Genomic DNA, 21,228 nt, shown 5'->3' with positions numbered 1-21,228 from the left:
AGATGGAGAGAAGATCGTGGCATGTATCAGTGGAGAAAGACAAACTGACTAGTGGCAGACGTGAGGGAGAGACAGGACTGAACGATGAAGTGATGCAGACAGACAATGTGACGGCCGGCACTGGAACATAGTTCATGGTTTATTCAACAGGAGCCGACTGAATCATGACGCTCAGGTCTGAAAGAAGAAACGTCTCTGTTAACTGTCTGTTTCCCAAATCAGAGCGACAAGTTTTACGGTTGCCTTCTCAGCACTTTTGAAATCTAAAGTGCTAGTTTTCATATTTTATATTTTTGGGGTAGTGGCTTTCTTGGCAGGAGTGGATGAAGCTATAGAGAGCCAAAACCATGACGTCGGCGTCTCTCTCATTTATTTCAATAACTCAGTGTGAGCTCCCATTCAGCACTTTTCTTCCATCCGGTTTTAAAAAATCAAAAAAGCCTTCCTTGTGATTTCTTTATATATCACAACAGGCTAGCTTAGCATAAGGCTAAGGCTAAGGCTAAGGCTCTGTACGTTAACTCCCTGTAATTTGTTGTCTGTATGTTTCTGATGAGATACGACATGTTAGTTATTGAGCTTTAAAAGTGTTTTTAAACTTCAAGCTGTTTTCCTACAACTTCTTCTCATTATTTTAGGCTGTGATAACCTTCTTAACTAGTTACAGAGATTACAATAGTACTGGGGACTCCCTCTGAGTTTCTGTTCCCCAAATTTTACGCCAGATCGATATTTTCTTAAAGCTTTTTATAAGCTCTCCCTCTCCCACTCCCTGTCTTGCTCTCCCGCCCCCCCCAAGCCCCCCCAAGCCCCCAGAGCCTGGTTCTGCCCGAGGTTTCTGCCAGGAAGTTTTTCCTGCTCATTGGGGGATCTGTTGGGTCTCTTTAAATAATTTTATAAAGAGTTTGGTCCTGACTTGCTCTATATGTAAAGTGCCTCGATGTAATTCGATGGCACTCTATAAATAAATCTGATTTGATTTGATTTGAAACTTAGCTTAGCATGAATATGGAGGGAAGAAACTACTCTCGGTCTGCATAAATCAAACCAAATGCTCCTTTAACTGATGAAGTACATCACTTTTTTACTGAGTAGCTATTTCCTCCTGTTCCCAGTGTTTTTATTAAGCTGAGCTAAGTAGCTGCTGGCTGTACCCATAAATAACAGAAGCATTGATCTTCTCATCCACTTTACTGCCAGAAGACAAATTAGTTGATATTATAAAATATCAAATTATTGCCTTTAGGTGAGTTTTCAGTTAACTGGTAGAATGATCTCCAGCAGATGGACAGACTGCCATTCACACAGCTCAGCCAGCAGACACGCAGCCATGTCAGGCTGGCTGCAGGTTTTCCAACAGACGGACTTCATATCAACCAGCTGGTTCCTCTGTTTGTGTACACTGACTGACTGACTCTACAACAGGAGTCAGACCTGATGCTGCCTGCAGAAACAACTTCCTGTCTCCAGCTTTGTGACAGTATAAGGACCGATAAGCATTTAAGCCTCCTGTTTTAGTCCAAACAGCAACATTTAGAAATTTTCATTCATCAGAGCATATGAGGTGATAAAATATCTTGATTGAGAGAATATGATGAGACTGACTTTTGGCATGAATGCAGAAAATGAAATTTTGTGTGTTATCTAACTCCTCTCTGATGCATGTAGACTGGAAACATCAGCCGGAAGGATTTGACTGAGCAGTAAAAATGCTGGTAGACGCTGCAGCTCGTCAGCGAGCCAGTCAGTCACAATGGTGTCATGTGTATCTAATTACCTGCAGCATTTAATCACTGCACTGCTGCTAACAAGCCCCCGAGTGCTGCACACTGAAGGAAGCTCTGTTTGGAAGAAAATATTCGATTTTCGTGCTGAAAACAATGAAAACGTGGTAGACAGTTCTGCCCAAAGACGGACTGATTGAAACTGTATTTATTTACAACAATCTTGGTTTCTTGGTTTGTTCACCTGGATCCACGTTTAGTCAAGGAACAACTGTCCTGGCAAAAGATATTAAAAGATTTATGTTCAGAATTAAACATCTGCTGGATAGGAAATAATATTATTCTGGTTGGAAGCTGTTTGTGTGACAGCAGGAAATATGAGCAGGTGAGGTGAAACACGTGGAGACGCTCTGAGCGTCAGTTCTGTGATGATTTTATGGCAGCTTTAGTCCAGAAACACTATCATGTGTTCAAGTAAGGAGTCATGTGGTGCGTTTGGTCGCTGCGTGGCTCCAAACAGACATCTGCAGCCAGAAGTCTGTGATGTGATGTGAAGGAAACCTGAGAGAAAAGTAAAAGGGATCGTGTGGAGGTTCCCTTGGTGGCCTGATAAAGACGGCGCACAGGGGGGACACACAGAAGGGGGGACTGAAGTCTGTTCTCGCCGTTTTGCTCGTCTGGATTTGGATCAAAGGCTGGGATTTAAGATGTCCTTTGAAGATGTTTTCCTCAGCTGATGGATTTGGCCCTCCGCTGGGTCGAGATCAATCCGTCCACTTTTGACTTTGTTCACCTGGAATATTGATACATGCCGAGCCTGCAGCAGCTGAAATGGAAACCTTTAGATCCTGGACTGTAATTTCATGAATGGTTTGGGAACAACATTTTGAACTCAGCCTGGTGTTCTGTAAGAATATGATATGTCTTGTTCCAGCTCAGTGTGTGACGATTGAAAACTTCCTTCAAATGCAGACATACTTCCATTTACAATATTTTTTCTTGAGAATAATTTCACTGACAGAATGACTCCTGGCGAACTGTTGGTGTTTTTCATTTATTCTTCCTTTCTTCATTCATTCTTTGTCCACCCAAGAAAATCCTTCAGTCAATTTCCTTAACATTCAATTACCGTTCCCCCGCTTTCACTTTTATTTTCCGTCCTTCCTCCCTCCCTCTGTGCGGCACAAACTTCACTTGGGCTTTGTAAACGGGGGCCTTGGTGGCAGGACTCCCTCGCCGGTCCACATTTGGCAGCACAGATGAAACAAAGCTGAGCTGCCTGTGGGATGAAGGGGTAATTTGGCAGCCTCAACCCTTCATCCCACTCCCATTCTCCTTTTCTATCTCATCCATTTCTCTCTCTACACTGCTCCCCATTATTCTCTTCTGTTCCATTCCATTTCCCTTCCAACATGTCCCACCTGTTCATATCTCACCCTCAGTCCCTTCTTCTCTGTCCATGTCATCTCCTCTTCCTCTTTTGGTCCTTGTGTCTTCCCCAAAGCAGAGATAGAGAGGTCACAGTTTGAGAAAAAGACTGAGGAAAGGAAGGACAGACTGCAACAAGTCTCTAAACTCATAATGATGTAATGATGTCGGAATCACAGACATCTTTCAAACCAAAAAACCCACCTCTCATCCGTCATTGATCAAACAGAATAAAACCCTAAATGGAAATTTAAAAACTGGCCGTTTTAAACCTTCAGTCACCTTTCCTTAACCTGCACATTCTTCACTGATGTCATGAGAAAGAGAAAAGATGACAAGCAGGAATTACCAGTCTAAACAAGTCATCAGGAACAAAGCCAAGCCTTTAATCAGCCCAGCCAGATTCTTGACTTAAGTGCCGGAGATATGAGAGGCAATCATCGATTCGCTGATGTGACCTTTCCAACCACTCTCTCTCTCACACACACACACACACACGGATGCTCTAAAGATTCTGAACAAACAAACAGCAATGAGATCAGAGGTGGATTGTATTCTGCACAGATTACACCCAGTGATTGTTTGTGCTGTTGTGTGTGTGAGATGATAGTGAATGGGAGGAATAAAACAAAGTGTATTTCAGCGTATTTATTGGATAATTAAAAAGAAGGCAGTCAGCTGGCAGCAGAACAGAGGCAGACCGTCTGCCGACTGAAGCTTTAACTCAGGGAAAACATTCCAACATGTGTAATGGATTTCTTTGAGGTTAACCAGGTCCCAGGGCCCGATGCTGTGCACAGGGATCACCGTTCATGGGATTCACGAACTTAAAGAGGTTTAAAAAAGCTCTTGTGTGTCACCTATCCTCTGGGCAGCAGTAATGTAGGAGCGATGTTTTAAAGGGGCTCCATTCCATTAGCTAAAAGGTGATTCGTAAAAATACACTTCTCTTTTCAGTAGGACAGATCTTGTGTTCTTTTCATGCATGACAGTCATTTTTGGAACTGATTTCTAAGACTAGAGTCCAAATGAAATGAAAATTCTGTCATCTAATCAGGCCAACAGTACAAAACATGAACGACAGGAATAAATGGCCTCTCTGAAAACTAAATGCGTGTCTCGGTTCAGCTTCTTCCTTTCTGTAATATGGCAATTAAAATGTTAGTCAGCGCTCACAAGAACAACTGCAAGGCCAGGTGAAAACAGTTTCCTTCTTCACATTTTCTCAAGTTAAAAGCTCCGATGGAGCGCTGGTGTGGAAGCAGGTAATTAACTGTGTCAGCTTGTGAGTCGTGGGGGTTTGATCTCACCGTACTGCTGGATGATACAGAGGAACCACCTGGTACGGCACTCGAGAAGTTTGGCGTTGCAGCATAGAAAGTGTTGGGGTTTCCATGGTGAACATGGCGACAGTTGATGACTGGCAGCGCTGATGATCAGAGGCAAAGCTGCTCTGCGTTTGTTCTTCTTCTAAGAGCTTCATAGTGAGAAAGAATCAAACAGTGGCTGCTATTTCCTGACTTTTTCCTTCCTAATGAGCAGCTGCTGGGAGCTGCCACTCATGTGAAGGTGTGTGTCCTCTGATTAGTATCTGTGCTGTGCATGTTATCTGAAGAAGGTGTGTGTGTGTGTGTGTGTGTCTGCTGTTATGAGGCAGAAAGCACCAGGGACATGACATTTACATGACACATAATTAACACCATGACCTCACTGGGTGTGTCCGGTGAATAATAACTCAGTTTAAAGGTCTCTTTGGGAATTCAACAATTGGAGTTTAACTTGAACATGGACTGACTTTTTTTTTTTGGCTTCTTTTCCAACAGCTTCATGTTGCTCATGTGTTGGTAAATTCAGTCACTTGTACTTCACCTAAACAGCCTGCACATGAAGTTAAAATTAGCTTTCTCCTTCCTTCTTTCGACTTTTCTTTTTAATAAAATATGTTTACCGCCACATAGATCAATGATGCTGTAACCCTAGTTACCACTCAGTTGCCCCTGGTTACAGCATCCCTGTATTCCTCATGGGAGGCTGTACGGGCAGCTGTTTCCATGACACCAAAGTTAACCCCCATCTTCCACCCCCACCAAAAAAAAAAAAAAAGGCAACTCACTGTACCAGCGATGACAATATCTGGTTTTTGTCACAGCTGTTGGGCTTCAGAGCCTCGTCGGCACTCCAAGGATACCGTAAGCCGAGTAAAAAAAATAAATAAATATTTTTTTTCTTATTCAGGTGGGCTTAGTCAACAGCTGGAATCTGCTTTATCCATTAATCATTAGTTATTAAATGAATTGAATTAAAGCGTGACCTTCATCATGCCGGCAGCATCAGAGTCTCCAGAGGATGAAGCTCATGACTTCCAAATTTTCAGAACTTTCCAGCATCATCATCAGGGTGAATTTTTAATTTGCTGAACACTAACTTGCATGCTAACATGCTAAAGTAAAAAAAAAGAAAAAATCACCTGCTGTCACCATGTGAGCATTTAGCTCAAAATGCTGCCGTCTTTAAAAAAAAACAAACGTGGAATGTTTTTAAAAGAAGTGGAAGGAAATACAGAGGGATCAGTATACTGATACCACTTTTCATTAGCTGTATTATTTTTCCCGTTTCAGCGTGAACCTTCTCACTTCACTGACCACATGTCTGCCACATTTACCAGCTCTGGTCTGAGTGTGCTTTTAGCTCTTATTTGATATTTTCCTTCCTTCTTGCTTGCAGCTACACTTGACTGATCTTCCATCCAGTTACATTTAATATTTATATCACAGCTGGCACCGAGTACAACACCTGCTGCCTGCAGACATACACTAACGTCACGTCACCAGGAGAATTGTTTTGTGCCATCGAGGTGCTCTCAGTTTTCTTAGCAGATACTTGTTTCAACATAAAGACACTCCTGCCAACCGATGACTCAGAGGCCTCCAGTCCAAAGTGACCCTGAGTTGTAAAAGCATAAAAATAACATCAAAAGATCAAAAAGGGAAAGTGATGCCACACTTTTAAACCCCTCTGTAAATATGAAATTATCTTTGGCATGCTGGTCAAACACACACAAGACCTCGTCTCTCTAATTTGTATTTAAATGACGATGCTGTTAAGATGAAAACATAAGAAGACGTCTGGTTAAGGCGCAGAAATTTGTTTCCAGTTGATGGATATTAGCAGCCTCTTACTGGACTCACTGTGTTTGGGAGGTGTCCGTGAACACGACACTGGACCTGCTGCTCCTTAAACACACTAATCAAAGGATGGATTTGGGCCGCAGGTTGTCAAAAGCCGCGAACCAGAACTGGAAAACTTTATCGTCTGTTCCACATGATGACAGAAATTTGTGTTTGACAGGGCTCCAATAAAAACTCACACCATTCCATCACGCTGAAACCCAAATAAAATAAATAAACCACACAATTCAGCACATTTAAGAGAACATAAAAACATACTACATAACTACTCCAAATTGGTGTGAAGACAGGGAAAGATATCTGCTGTAGTCAGAATGTGCCGAAGAGATCGTAATATATTTCCCTGTTAAAGCAGTAAAAAGCGAACGGCGTCTCTGAGCCTCACTGCTCGTTCATCTATTCCTCTTATTCAAAGGTCGTGTGTCTGTCGAACTGTTAGTGTAATTTATGGAGGATTACCTCGGTGACTTCACAGTCGCCCACGCTGTTAAATCCTCGTTGATGTGGAACTTGTCAACCGTCTGTCTTGAATCCTCCTTCAGTCCGTCGGCTTCACCTGCTGACTCAAAGTGAGTGAAGTCAAACTTTTATCCTCCTTTTCAACTCTTGTCCTTCAGTGAGCGAGTTCTTCTTCAGTTTTGGATAGTTGTTGGCAGGAAGGAGGGCAGAAGGAGTGGGAAAGGGTGAGGAATCGATGGAAACCATGGACACGGAGCAAAGGGAAGCCAGCTGATGTAGATTAGTTTACCGTAGTAAACTCTCCTCGTGAACTTTTTGTGTGAACCAACCAAAGCTTGTATGATGCTGCCAGCTGTACGTTTTACTCTGTCGTAGAGCTGACTCGGGTTGAAAATCTATTCCTGACTACATGCATCTTTAACCTGTTCCTAGATTCCCTCCTCCCTCCCTGAGTCTCTGCTTCCCTCCGTTTTTCATCCTTTCCTCCTTTCTGTTCGACGTTTCTGTGGCTGTTAATAATTTCTTAGCTGAGACCATGACAAGTATCAGCCCTGTCAAACTCTTTGTAAACTAAACTGTCGGGTGCAGTTGTGGCAGTTTCCCGTTTGTTTGAGGGAAGTGCTTCATCTGGAAGCTCCTGATTGGAAACCCGTCCTGGACTGCAGAGCTGACAAGATGCAGCCAGTAATGAGGAGGCGGATGTTGAGAATGGAGGCTCTGAAGGTTTCAGCTCCAGTGGGATCAACACAGAAGGTGATTAAGTTTGTCTGTATTTGCAGCAAAGCTTTAAATAACATCACGGGAGTGATGGAGCACTTTGTTCATTTAGTTTTAGCATTCATTTCTCTTCGTAATCTCTCGATTATATTGAAGGATTAAAAAAGTCTGTCATTTTAAATGTAATTTATTTCTATCTAATCAATCACTCAGTGGAGTTTATGTAAGTGTGCCACTCATCAGTATGAATTAGTCGATTGATTAGTATGTATAGTAATAATCATTCTATAATAATGTGTAAAATGCCAATGAAAAACAACCTGATGATTTATTTTTAGTGAAGGAGCTGCACAGAATAATCACTTAAATCTCCTGCTAAACTCGACTGTGCTGGCAGAGAGGCCAGAGGAAAGAGAAACGTTTTGGTTTTTCCTTTTTTTGCTGTGTGATAAGTTTCTAAGTTCTGCTCTTCCCTCCGGTGGGACTGATTCCCGTATGATAACACCTCCTTGCTCATATTGAAAGTGCTCCCGTTTAAACAAAGGAAGTTATGTTGATGCCCCCCCGGCACCCTCGTTAGTCTGCCGAGCTGTGTGATGCCATTAACAGCAAAGAGGGCCAACATGACACCCAGGAATGACCTTTTTTAGCGTGCTGATGTTCTATTATCTTCCATTAAACACATCATGCTGCATTAAAAAAGCACTGTAGTGGGCAATGGTTGCCAATTACTGGCTGGTGAAGTTACAAATCTGGCCATAACAGCCACCATAAAACACCAATTGTACAAATGAGGCCTCCCCAAAGGGCTGATTGAATCAGGAGGGGCTGCCAACGGGCCTCAGATAGTCAGATCTGCAGCAGCGCCGGGCACCTGAACGCATCATCCTCACTCGTGCACTGATATGCTGCCATTATCTGCCATCACCAAGGATTACTCATCTTTAGGACGGACCCACATGTGCATATAAACCACACACACATCTTAACACTGTTCTTCCCATTGTGCTGCGCGCAGTCACACTAATAATAACATTATTATGTTCCGCCGGCAGATTGATGATGATTACAGACTATTCCGCCCTCCGCTGAGACAGAAAATGGATAAGAGTGACTGATGATCACTTTCTGTGGCTCATCTCTTCAGACAGACAGACAGACAGCGTATTGTCTGAGTGAGGATCATATCCTCCTCATTAAGATGAATTATGACCCACATCTCTGTTTTTATTAAATATTAGGAGGGAGCTAATGCCTCAGCTTGTTCAGTTCACCAAACACAGCGTAGGAATTTTCCTGGATGGTTCGAGGGCCTTGAACACATAATGTAGGTCATCATCATGGCTATACTCAGATTCCCTGGAATTGGAATTTTTGACAAGTTACCAAAAATATATCCCATAAAATTTCTACTCCCTGCACTGACACTGGGCCTACAGCGTTACTTCTGTTGGGTTTCATTCATTTGTGCTCTATTAGAATCACTTTACGAGGCTGCAGCACTTTAATTTCATTTAACATTTACTTACTTTGATCATTTTCTTAACGTTACATTATTATCACATTAAAAATTAGTAGGCCTGCAAGCTGGGAGCAATTTTTTTTTTTTTTATGCATTCAAATGCATATGTGTCAGATGAAGCACACTTTTAAATGCAAAGACCAACTTCACATTTTCCTTTTCACAGCGTCTGTGATTGGTCATCACTGCTGTTTTCACATCTGATTTTGCAACAAGCAAAAGCAGGTCACATTAGCTTGTTCGCTTTGGAAACAGGAGGAGAAACGGCATCATGGCGGCCTGAGACTTTAACACTGATCATGGACTGTGTCGTCCTCCATCCATCTCTGCATTGTGTGCCAGCAGAGCCATACAAATCCTTAAAGAACTGCAGTATTGCCCAACAATAGGCTACTGATCTAAAATAAATAATAATAAATAGGCAATAACAGTTTTAATTTGATACAGTGTGTTTGTGGTACAGTAAGCTGAAAGTCTATGTGAGCTGATTTACATAATGTGCTTAAGGAGAGGAAACTAAAGTAGGATATTTAAAGCCTGAAAGACGATTAGATTCATTTCAGTTAAAGCTCAAATATGCAAAGCAGCGGTACAGTTTCTTAGTGCAGGTCATATGGAGCAGATTTACTGGTCAGCTGATTCAACGCCGAATTCAGTTTTTGCATGTTTCGCAATATTTTAAGGTCTCTGATTTATCCGAATGTGTGACTTACAAATACAACAAAGAGAGGTGCAAAATATGTTCTCATAGCAGAGTAAAGCCAACAGAACGGCTGCTTTTTATTTCTTAACAAATATTCATCATTTCAATCCAGATCGTCACACACAGACTAAAACGTATCACCCAATATGCCTTCAGATCAGCTTCCAGAGTGGAGACGGCGTGCTCTCTCTTCTGGTCCAGGAGAGTTCCTGACCCAGTTTGCAGAGCGGTGTCAGGGTTAGCAGCTGATCCAGAATGAACGTGTCCGACTGGAACATCTTAAATCCAAAAGATTCGTTATCTCCTGTAGCTCAGCTCGTTCGTGATGTGTGATTGTTGCCACTAGATCTGACGGGGTTCTGCTGATCATGGATACCAAGTATCAAGTCATGAGAGGGTGAAATGAAATGTAAATCCAGTTTCTTGCTCAAGGACGCTTGAACAGACACTCGGGCCAACGGGAAGATCCTGCTGCCCCCAATCAGCCAAAGAAGCTGATTGGTTAGAAAGAAAGACACCACTGGTGCAGCTTGAGGGTGCGCTCACTGAGATACTAAATGATTTTTGTGCACATGCACGTGTGTTCCAGGTGGGCTGCGATGATGGATAGGGAGAAAGGACGAGAGTGGACAGCTCAGAGAGAATCACTCCTGTTCCTCATTTATCACTGGAGCACACACTTCCTCTGCCTAAAGGCTGCTAATAAGAATCATTTCCAAAAGAGATCGTTTAGACAGATCGGGGAAGTAATAAAGAGGGAGCACAAAAAAACTGTGTGTGTGTTTGTATGTTAATTATGTTCAGAGAGAAAAAGGGACTGTGATATCCTGAGCCTGAGTGCTTGCTCCCCCCCCCACACACCCTCTTCTCGTTGCCATGACTACTCATCATTTAGTGCCCCCAAAATAACAGAGAGCTAGCAGAGGACCAAGGTAATATCCAGCAGGAAACGGTCATTTGAACAACACATCCCTGCAAAAACTGTAAGAACTTGTGGGGACATGCTGTGTGTGTGCGCTGCCGTGTGCGGGATGTGGAGCCCAGCAGGAAGTAGGAAGTGCTAATTGCTTCCCTTTAGTCTTCAGGAAGAGCAGAGAGCTCAGTGGGTCAACCGCTCTGACCGTCTTTTTCTCGCTCACACACTCGAGGTCTGGATCAAAGAGTGTCTCGTGGTAAATTGGGACATCTCTGTCTCAGAGTGTCCCCCCCCCCACCTGTCAGGGAAGCTTCAGCTCTCAGGCCATGTTATCTCCAAACTATCTGCTAAAAAAGGACTGAAGTCAGGACTCAGTTGGGCTGCAGGTCTCATTGTGAAACAGACCGATCCAAACCTGATCTGATGCAGGTTAAAGGCTTTTGAATACTGTTGGATAAGTTGATATGCAGATTCTGGACCTGTTGCAATGAAACCTAATGTCCTACCTGACTGTATTTATCATTTAGACTAAAGTAAGAATCCTCTAGACTCGCTCCTCTTTTCAGTATTCACTACAATCCTGCTTAGAAGAAAGCAACAGCTGAGCCCATTCAGCCTTTTTGGTTACAAACTCTGAGACTGACGCTGACAAAAGCGCTCACCATCTCCAATATTGTTTCCACTGCCAGAGTTCAAACCGGCAGCAATACAAACTACGACTGCTGTGTGACAAACACGAGCTATCTCGCTAATGACACACATGAATGGACCGACATGTTTTCCCCTCAGGACCAACTGTCGCTGCCTTCAATGGCTGCTGAGATTGTTTGACAATGCAAATCTGTAATGAACTCAACCTGACCTCAGTGTTTTACTGCAAATGGCCCACCATCAGAGGAGACTCGGCTCTGGTGGCTGACGCCCTGCAGGACTGTTCAGATTTGATGGAACATACATTTTTTTGGACAGGCACAGTTTGTAAAGATGAGATTGAACTAATTGGAGGTTCCACTTTATCGTTGTGCTGTTTTTGGTAACGCTGGTTTGATTGCAGCCTCGTCGGTGTGAAGCAGTTCCATGTTAGTTCACGGTGCTGTGTGTTGTGTAGATGTACAGCGAGGAATAATGAGCTACTGAAAGTGGATTTACTAATTTAATGTGTATTTTTGAATCAGATGAATCAGACCGGCTGCAGTCTGTTTGATTTTAGTGACTTTTATCTCAGTGGCTTGCTTTCTTTGTGTTTACTTAAATCAATCAAGCTCACAGGAAACAACAGACCTGTGGTGTCTCCGAAGGTGAGTCAAATGTTGATTTATCTCTGAATTGATTCACTGCTGTTGGACGGACTAAGTGAAATGATGGGGTGCGTTGTTGGCATTTTCACCACCTGTAATTTGGAAGATAGCAGATGGGACTACAGTTTTGTAGATCTGCATTTTCCATTAATGGCTTAACAAAGTGCTTTTTTTTTTTTGGTATTTAAAAATAATTTTTTTTTTTCATCAGATTGCAGGTTTCAATCATTCAACTGAAATTCACACCTCTAAAAATCCGAGGGAATTGGATGGACTTAGTGAACCTCTGTGTGACGCTGAGGACATCTTTGTGTTGTGTGTACATTCAGTATAGTAGGTGTTGTGAAAATACAGGAATGCTGTAAAATGAAGACCTGCCTTCTTTATTTCTATCACAGCTCAGTCTCACACTGGCCAGTGCAGCTTTGACCGTGTTGGTTGTGTCTCCTCCTCTTTGTTTTGCAACATTTGGAGTCTTTTTCATTTTGTATTAGCACAAGGTCTTGTACTGCTAATGTACAAGACCACAGCATGACTAAATTATGGAAATCGCAACCACACGCAAACAATACATGTACCAAATCAGCGCGACAAAGAGCGAGGGCTTAGTTAGAAAACCTGCTGGCACTCTCTTTTATTTCTGTTCTTATTTGATTCACATGATTGCTTTCATCCATTTAGTCATCCGGCTGCTGATATAGAGGACTGCAGTATGTCGAGCTTTAATGGAAACCCTAATTTCACTGGATTGAAAGAAGCAAAATTCAGGCACTCAAAATTTCACAGACGTGAAATGAAGCATTATGAAGTAAATATAGCTGATTGTAAAGCCCCCGCTGTAGCTGAGGCCTCTAATTTCACATATCCAACACACCTGAAACTGTATCAAGAAGCACTGAGAGACTGAAAAAAGTGCCTCAGAATTTATATTTTGCAGTTTGGGAACTTTAAACCAACTCTGAAATACGACAGACATTTCTTTTTCCCTGCTCTCTCTAATAAAAGGTGCAGGTCTTAGGTGAGTGGTGAGAGCATATTTGCACTGTGTGATGACATGGCAAATAAACTGAATTTATTTCACACTCTGTTGAAAGTGAGCCGACTGTGGTCCCCCAGTCACTGCCCTTCAGCTCCCCAAGACATTTTTCTGTGTGGCATTAAAATGATTCCTCTCCATTAACCAAGAGGGACAGCAGGACGGTCGCAGCTTCAGCGTCTCGTCTGGAGGAGGCAGGATGTTCTTGGATGTTGTGTTGCCTCCTCTTTGTTGCCAGTTTAAGGGTTTTGTGAGTAGGCAGCGTTTGGGTGGTTGCTGTCATTTATTCTGGGGCTCTGCTAAATGAGTTGCAGGGTGAATAATGGGGATCAGCTGATTACGACACCTGGCTTGGTGACTGCCAAAAGGGAATTTCCCAACAGAGAACAGGGAAGTATCACAGTACATGACTGTACGATGAGTGTGAAAGCCATCAGGTGCCAAAAGTGAAACACTTCTGGACACGACAGGGATCAGAGGCGCTGCACTTTTCTGTCTGACATGTAATTTGGGAGTATTTCATGCTTTAGGAAACTGGGTTAGCTTATTACCTTCCTTGCGAGTGTGTGTGTTGCTGCCTTTCTGGTGTGTTACTGGTGAATTCCTCAGTGGGTCTAACTGGGCTCGCTGGCTGCACACAGTAAATTGGGTCACTGCTGAATTAAACACCAGCTCTTCTGCCTTCAGTTTTGCCTCACTGCTGCGCCAGAGAAGGGCAGGTTAGAAATAGTCACGGCCGCTGAGTCTGAATAAACAACCGAGCCTGTGCGGGCTGGGACAACGTGACTGATGCTGTGAACACAAGAAGTGGCATTTCAGAAGTCTGCCTCAAACAAACAGGCCTTCTGTCGTGGAAAGGTTATGCCAAGTGTCACTGAAAGAAAGCCATTTGTGACAGCTTTTCTTATTGTGTGCAGCAGAAATCAACACGAAGCAGCATCTGAGATCCTCCTTTGGCTTCGTGTTTCGCTAACAAGGAGTGTGAAGATGCGGGATAAAATATATGGAGAGACAAAAAGGGAAAGGGTTGTCACATTCTTTGGTTGTGGGGCTCCTAAAAGTTTTGTCTCATGACAGTTTGTAAAAAAAAACAAAAACTGATGATCTTTTCTGTGAGTGGTCAAAACTCAAACGGAGAGATTGAAGCCAAAAATAGGGAGAAAAAAGAACCAAAAAGCAAAAAAAGTGAATTAATTTGTGTGTTCCTGCGACAAATTCATAAACATAAGTCTGTGTAATCCAGCAGCCGGGGAAGCACCGAGGAGGAGGGCTGATTTCAGAGCAGTGTAGCGCAGCACATTTGAATTCGCCCCCTTTGTGGAGCTGCAGTCCTCCATCTCTGTGGTCCCCCAGCTCTCTGCAGCGGTCCCACGGCTCCAGCTGCTGCATCCAGTCAGCCACATTCAAGGACAACCACACTTTTAGGGCAGGGGGATTAATATTTAATATCTAGCTCTGCATCATGTGGTGAGACAGACAGTCAGGCGTACGAGCGAGCGGATGCAGGACGAAGCCAAAGCCGTGAATAACGACTCCCCCCGTTCCACCACAGAGCAGCTCCCGCTGGATCGGATTGGTTAAAATAAACTCTGCAGCGTTAGTTGGAGCTGGATGATGAATGAAAACAAGTTATTTTGTTCATGATTAATGAACTCCTCCCAACTGTCCCACAACATGTTCAACATGCAGGGATCTAAAGATTATTGTCAGTATGATAATGGACATTGAAATCTACAGCACTTCCTGTTGTGAGGAAGAATCCAATTTGAATGTCATTTCTGCCCAATGAAAAAGAGAGTTATGTATATTTTTCTCAGTGTTCTTATAATGGCGCCTCATGAGATGCGAGAAAGAAGCACCAAGACCCTCTTTGTTTCTGAGGTTACCCCTAACTCCCCCCTGAAGCTCTTTCATTCTGCCTTCCAAGCAGCAAATGATGAAAGTGACTGAAGCTGCAGATTTTTGGCCGGCTGCAGACTCCCGTTAGAATGTGCAGCCTGGTACAAAGAACTCAGCTCTGAAGATAATTTCATTGAATTTGTTTACAAAGGCTTAAAGTTCTGTGTAATTGAGGGCATGCTGCTGTGAGTGGGGGGGAGTGGGGGGCCGTGACATCACAGTTACAGGTGTGGCAGCTTCAGCTTGATGAAGCTACAACAATTACTGCAGACAATTTCACAGTGATGTGTGTGTGTGTGTGTCTGTGTGTTTCTCCTTCAGATGATGGGAAGCTGTCTCTGGATGAGTTCCAGGCGTTCTTCTCTGACGGCACGCTGAACGAGGAGGAGCTGGAGAAACTGTTTCACACCATCGACTCTGATAACACCAGGTCAGCACTGCTCCTCCACTACTGCCTGTGTGTGTGTGTGTGTTAGTGTGTGTGTCTGTGTGTGTGTGTGTGTACACTTAAATACGATGCACAGTATGTCCTGCACACAGGAAATGTCACATCCAATTCTGAAAGCTCTTTCATGGAAAACCTTTTGTGCCGAAGCCCTTTAGGTTAAGTGACTTTCAATATGAAATAACAAAATGAAAATATGATAAAAGGAAAAGTAGAGACGGAGGAAGGGCAGCGTTTCCTCTTTTTACGTCTTCCACTTTTGTTTCTTCTCTGTCGTCAGTTATTTTTGCATTAGTCATCCTGCCCCTCCAGGACATTAACCTTTCTTTGGCTTCTGCCACCCAGGACGCTGTTTTGATTGGCTCTCATTAAATCAGTTTATTGGCCCTTTATAAACAGCCAATCAGCTCATCCCACCTGTAATCAGGAGCAGCATGCTGACACAGTCAGATCTGAGTAATCAAAGGACCGGCTCCGAAACCTGCAGGTCTTCAAATAAAATGAAACCAAGCAGAACAAAAGCTGACCTTTAAGGTTGTTGTAGCATTGAATTAAATTCAATATATAAAAATATAAATCCTCCACCAGGCGCAGAGATTAGCGGAGGATTTATTTATTTTTTTTAAATCAGTGCAGCACGTGGACTGTGGCAGTCTGAGTGCTGCCATCTCTCAGATGTCAGCCGTCTTGCCTTTAGGAGACGGCTGTACTTTATAAATCCTGCTGTCAGAAAAGCTTTCTGCTCGCTGGTTGGAGAAGAGGAGACTTGGCAGCTACATGCCAAACCTCAGCAATATCATGTGACAGCAGATAAGGTTATTGATTGGTCCGAGGAAAAGCCGAAATGACGGCGTAAGCGTTTCCTGTTTAAGCAGGAAGTTGATGGATGGCGAAGTGTGTGGGAGCAGGCAGAGAATGAATGATGTCCCCTCCACCAGTCATTTGTCTATCCGTCTCAGTCAATCTGTGGTTCCCTCCCACTTCCTGGAGCTCATCTCTAATGTCCTGCTGGCGTCCGCTGTGAGGATGCAGCGTACATGCACAATCAGCTGATGGTCTGCATTTATTTCATTTTGTGAGTTTCTGCGTTCACTGTTTATTTCTCGGCCTAAAAAATAGATTTTGATTCAAATTCAGGGAAAAGCGCTTGAATAACTGTCTTAGTCAGAAAAAAACTAACATTGGCATCTTAGACTCTTTCAAATCAAAGTTATAGTAAATTAAAAGTTTTGGAATGGAATTAAACAATTCAAATCAATCAGTGTGTAAAATAGAAGTAAACTTCTTTTGACTTAAAATTTGAACCTTTGTCTTTTTGCTGCGGTCGTTTCTTTTGATTTCTAAGTCAATAAAAGAATACACAAACAAAGAATATAACAACAAGTAATGTTCATCAAATACGAAGAAGCACGACAGCGCTTCAGTCTTAATTTTTTTTATTTGCTCATAACTGGGGCAGAAAACGTGCTGTGATGGATCATGCCTTTCCCATAATGCCACTTTATCAGATTTTTCTGCCCGTTTTTCTGCCCATGTCTTTTAAACAATAAATCTGACTTGATGACTTACATATTTCAGAGAGACTGCCCTTTCCTGGTTGAATTTGCACAAAGCTGCACAGACGTAAACAAGACGCTCAGTAGTTTTAAATGGTTTTAATGAAAATGTACAGAAACATATGCTGATTCTTATTGCCTTTGATAAAGTGGCGGCCCGAGGATTAATGAAACTAAGGTGCCCGAGTCATTTGCAGGGAACAACATAATTGCTTGTTGACTTCCTCAGTGAACATGCAGTCTACTTCTGGAACAGCCATTCGGGTAGTAAACAATCTGCCAATGTTATTTTAGCCAACTGAATGTTGGAACAACTTTATTAGCCTCATTACACTCACATCCCAAAACAGTTTAAAGTGAACAGGACCAACAAACAGGAAAAACTAGACCCAGAGTGGAAGTTTTTAAAGCTTGTCTGTCAGAGTGGCCGATCAGGATTGACTCCTGTGGAAGTCCTGGAAAATGAAACGGCTGGTTGATAAAGCAACGTGAGCCGTCAGCTGTTATCAGGCTGTCGAAGAAAGGTCATCCAGTCAAAAAGGTCACGTACTGATGAAAATATTATACAGGAATAAGCTAATTTAGCATTTTTATTTCTGAGACGAGAATGTTCTCTGTGTTGTGCAGCGTTTAGTGAACAGATGGAGACTTTCTGTGGAAAAGGTCCTACATGGAGGTTCTGCTGTGGTGCAGACAGATGTTGTTATGCAGAGTTTGTGCGCTACAGTGTAAACAAGCGACGCCGATATAATGAGGTCGTCCTCTGAGTGTGTTTAGAGGAGGCCTTTTCTTTCCTTCTGGTCAGTCGACCAGGGAAGGCTCCTTTTACTCCAGCGAGGAATCGTCTGCCAAGTGAGTGAAGTGAGCATGAATGATGAGAGCGGATTGATTCAGACTCCTGTCAGAGAGCCTTGTTAGATCACCCCTGCCAGCCGAACGCCAGTTCTGTGTGCGTGTGCGTGTGCGTGTGTGTGTGTGTGCGTGTGTGTGCGTGCGTGTGTGCGTGTGTGTGTGTGTGTGTGCGATTGCATGCAAAGCCTTTCCTCTGTTTCTGAACCAGTTCTTCTTGATCCTTTTCCTTCCTTCTGTCCTTCCTTCCTTCCTTCCCTCCCTCTGCTGCTTCTCTGCCATGCTGTGATAGTAATGTTGACACTAAGGAACTCTGTGGTAAGTTGACTGTCCATAAACACACACACACACACACACACACATGCACGCACACACACCCCACTGTGCTCTGTCTCTCTTATCTATTATAAGAAATTGCTTTTCAGTCGAATTCAATTATTTTTTCTTTAAGATTTATTCATTCAGCTGCTTTCAGCAAAATGTTATACATTATTTTGTGTTTCTGAAAGTCTTTTGGACCTTGTAATGTGTCAATTTGCATGCATAAATAAATTTATGTGTGTGTGTGTGTGTGTGTGTGTGCGTGTGCGTGCAGACTACTTTGCCAAGCACATGGGGGATTATGAAGGCGTTCTGGCTTCCTTGGAAACGCTCAATCTTTCCATCCTTAAAGCCATGGACTTCACCAAGAAGGTAAGACTTTGAGTTATCGTGCCTGTGTGTGTGTCTGAGTGTGTGTTTTATACTTTCCTCTTCTCTCCCTCTGCTTCCAAATTTATAGAACATATACGCAACTGTTAGTAATATTTTCATTAAATTAAAATCCTAAATTGTGTTCAAAAATCTGCAACTTTTCAGAGATTGGTTGGATCTTTGAGGTCTTACTTGAATTAACTAGATTTATTGTTCTGGTCTGCTCTAATGTTTTTAAGTCAGTATTGCCTGGCACAGCTGGACGAGTGCAGAACCAGATATTTCCCTCAGGACAGTGAAGAGACAGTCTTGGATGTAGATTCACACACATGACTCCAGATGGATCGTAATGTTGCTCCATAGCTGCTGGATGTGCGAAGAACATCTGTTTGCAAACACATTCTTTATGTCATCATCATGTTATCGTCAAAAAGATGATGATATGATGATGACTTCTGCAGCAGATGCAGAAATTTCCACATCTGATTCTCTGAAGCAGCCCAATGGACATCAGCACCTCATATTAGATCAGGCGTAAATGATGTGTGTGTGAAGATAGATGGTGCCTGTGTGTGTGTGTGTGTGTGTGTGTGTGTGTGTGTGTCTGTCCATCTGTATCCACCAGCTCTGCCTTCATTTCCTTCAGCTGCAGGCCATTCAGCAGCACACACACACACACACAACCCCAGGCTAGTTTATCTTGTTTTTTTAATCAGTCATTCGAGCTTCTGTCTTGTTCTCGTGCTGCACCTCTCTGGGAACTGGGAACTGTGGTGTCACTGTGCAGCTCGGCTCCTGCTGACGAGTCAAACACTGAGTGGGATTTCTGAGTGTGTGTTTGAGGGGCAGAGAGACGCAGCGATTGGATGCTAACTTATCCTCGTCTAGACGCTGCAGCTGTCAGTCATTTATCAAACTGGTGCCTCCTCAGACGCCGGAGCTTATCGGATCCTCAGCAAACGTCTAAGTGGACACTAATCTATAAGACAGGATAAGAGCTGGAGTCACTGAGCAGGCTGATACAGTGGCTGCATATATTACAGTTCAGTCTTCCACTTTAAAGACGTGTCAGTGACCTCCTTCACTCCTTCTCTTTATTTATCCATCACAACTTTCACTCATTTCTCACTTTCCCATGCTGCCTCTGTTTACTGTCAACTTTCTCCATCCTTCTATCGCTGCTGTTCAGAAATAAGGAATCATTCTGTATTTCAGATTTCAAACTATCAGTAGACATTTTCTTTATATCTTGAATGAAGCTGCATCCAAAGAGCATTTTTGAGACGCCTGTGTCCAAACTGAAGCAGATGTGAGGAGGTGGAGTGGGCGGAGCTAAAAGACGGAGCGTGATATTAGTTTGAGCAGAAGGCTGCAGCCTGAATCCTGGCCTTTCAGATCCCAGTGAGAATTGATTAGCTCTCCATCTACCTCAGTGAAAAGAGACTCAGAGGAAAGGATTGAGTGAAACAGGAGAGCAGACTTTGCTCTCTGCAGTTGTCTACTGTACTGAGTCTAAAAGCTTTTTCTTGTAATTTATACCGCAGCAGTCTTGGCTCTGTTATGTTGCCGAGCAATGTAAGAGAGGACGCATTAAATTACGTCATACGGCAATGTCGGCGTCATCTGTCACACTATTTCTCTCACAAAAATATAACTTGTCTCGAGAGAAAAAGTTTGATTTCCACAGCTCTGAGGCGTGAGGCTGGACAGACTGCCGCAGAGATACTGACACTGCTCGCCTGTGTCACCATCACTCGTGTCCTGCCTTTCATGCTCCCAGAGGGACGACAAACCCACCAATAATTCATGCAAATGTGATATTTCCATTCACTTCATGCAGTATTAATTATTTTGACTGTCAAGGTATCAATTAGTGGAAGCTGTGGACGCTGCCCGTCTTTGGAGACTCATGAGATTCCTGAAAATGAGCTGGCCATAAAATAATTAGTGGTGATTAACAAACTCTAATCACCTCTGACCATCAGATCAGTCCACATATTAATTGTAATTATCCTGCTAATACACAGTAGATTATTTGAATATAATTAGGCATAATTATCTTTAGATTGTGAAGTGAGATCACAGCAGCAGCTGGGTGATCTGCTTTGTTTCCATTATCTGTTTTGGCTGCTTAGCGATTATTAACTTATTAACATATTGGCATTGCACTTTTGTGGAAAATCCCCAAAGCCCTGACTGGTTTTATTATTTTATTATCAGAGAGTTTCAAGTTTTCAATTTTACAAAACGGGTCTCCGTAGGACTCCGCTCCTGTCAGCATGGCGTCACCATGGCGACAGTTCCCATGGGGACAGGATACGTCGGGGACACTCGTGATGGCTGTTGACCGAGTCGATGCCAGTGGTAATGGAGCCAGAGTTTTGTGTTTCACCGTCAGCAGTGGGCAGTTGACATCTCTGACAGTTTCACGCTCGGCTCTGGTTCGAGAAGCTCACAGACAGTCACCATCAGCTGTTGTAAGAAGCGGGGAAAGTGTGAGGGGATCTGCGGTAAAGGAGGCCGTTCATCTCGGCCACCTTCCTGGATGATGACTCTGAATGTCATGAATCAGATTCAGGTACATAATCCACGGCGATGCAGAGAGACGTCGTGTACTTTCAACCATTTAGCTCTTTTTCTTTTGGTGTGGAAGCTTTTATCACACCATCAGAGTCAGAAGTGGTAGAAAACAATTTTAATTGGCTCGGCGGCCCCTAAGTAACTGCCCTTCCATGAATACTTCACGTGTGTGTGGTTGAGTGATGAGAGCTGAAGCAGACAACAAAAAGATGGAG

General features: G+C 43.1%; 1 protein-coding gene across 1 annotated transcript in view; it reads left to right on the top strand.

Annotated features, from left to right (window-relative positions):
- The window catches only part of necab2 (N-terminal EF-hand calcium binding protein 2), a 71,195-nt gene that overhangs the window by 9,287 nt on the left and 40,680 nt on the right, over positions 1–21,228 (top strand). Inside the window, exons 3-5 of the mRNA XM_029522970.1 lie at positions 15,212–15,320; positions 18,033–18,058; positions 18,336–18,433. Coding sequence (XP_029378830.1) covers positions 15,212–15,320; positions 18,033–18,058; positions 18,336–18,433 — 233 coding nt within the window. The remainder of the gene's footprint in view (positions 1–15,211; positions 15,321–18,032; positions 18,059–18,335; positions 18,434–21,228) is intronic.

The sequence above is a fragment of the Echeneis naucrates genome, chromosome 16 (genome assembly GCF_900963305.1).
Source record: "Echeneis naucrates chromosome 16, fEcheNa1.1, whole genome shotgun sequence".
In the NCBI taxonomy this organism is placed as follows: Eukaryota; Metazoa; Chordata; class Actinopteri; order Carangiformes; family Echeneidae; genus Echeneis; species Echeneis naucrates.
The sequence above is the reverse complement of the archived record's forward strand: the minus strand, read 5'-3'. Positions and strand labels throughout refer to the sequence as shown.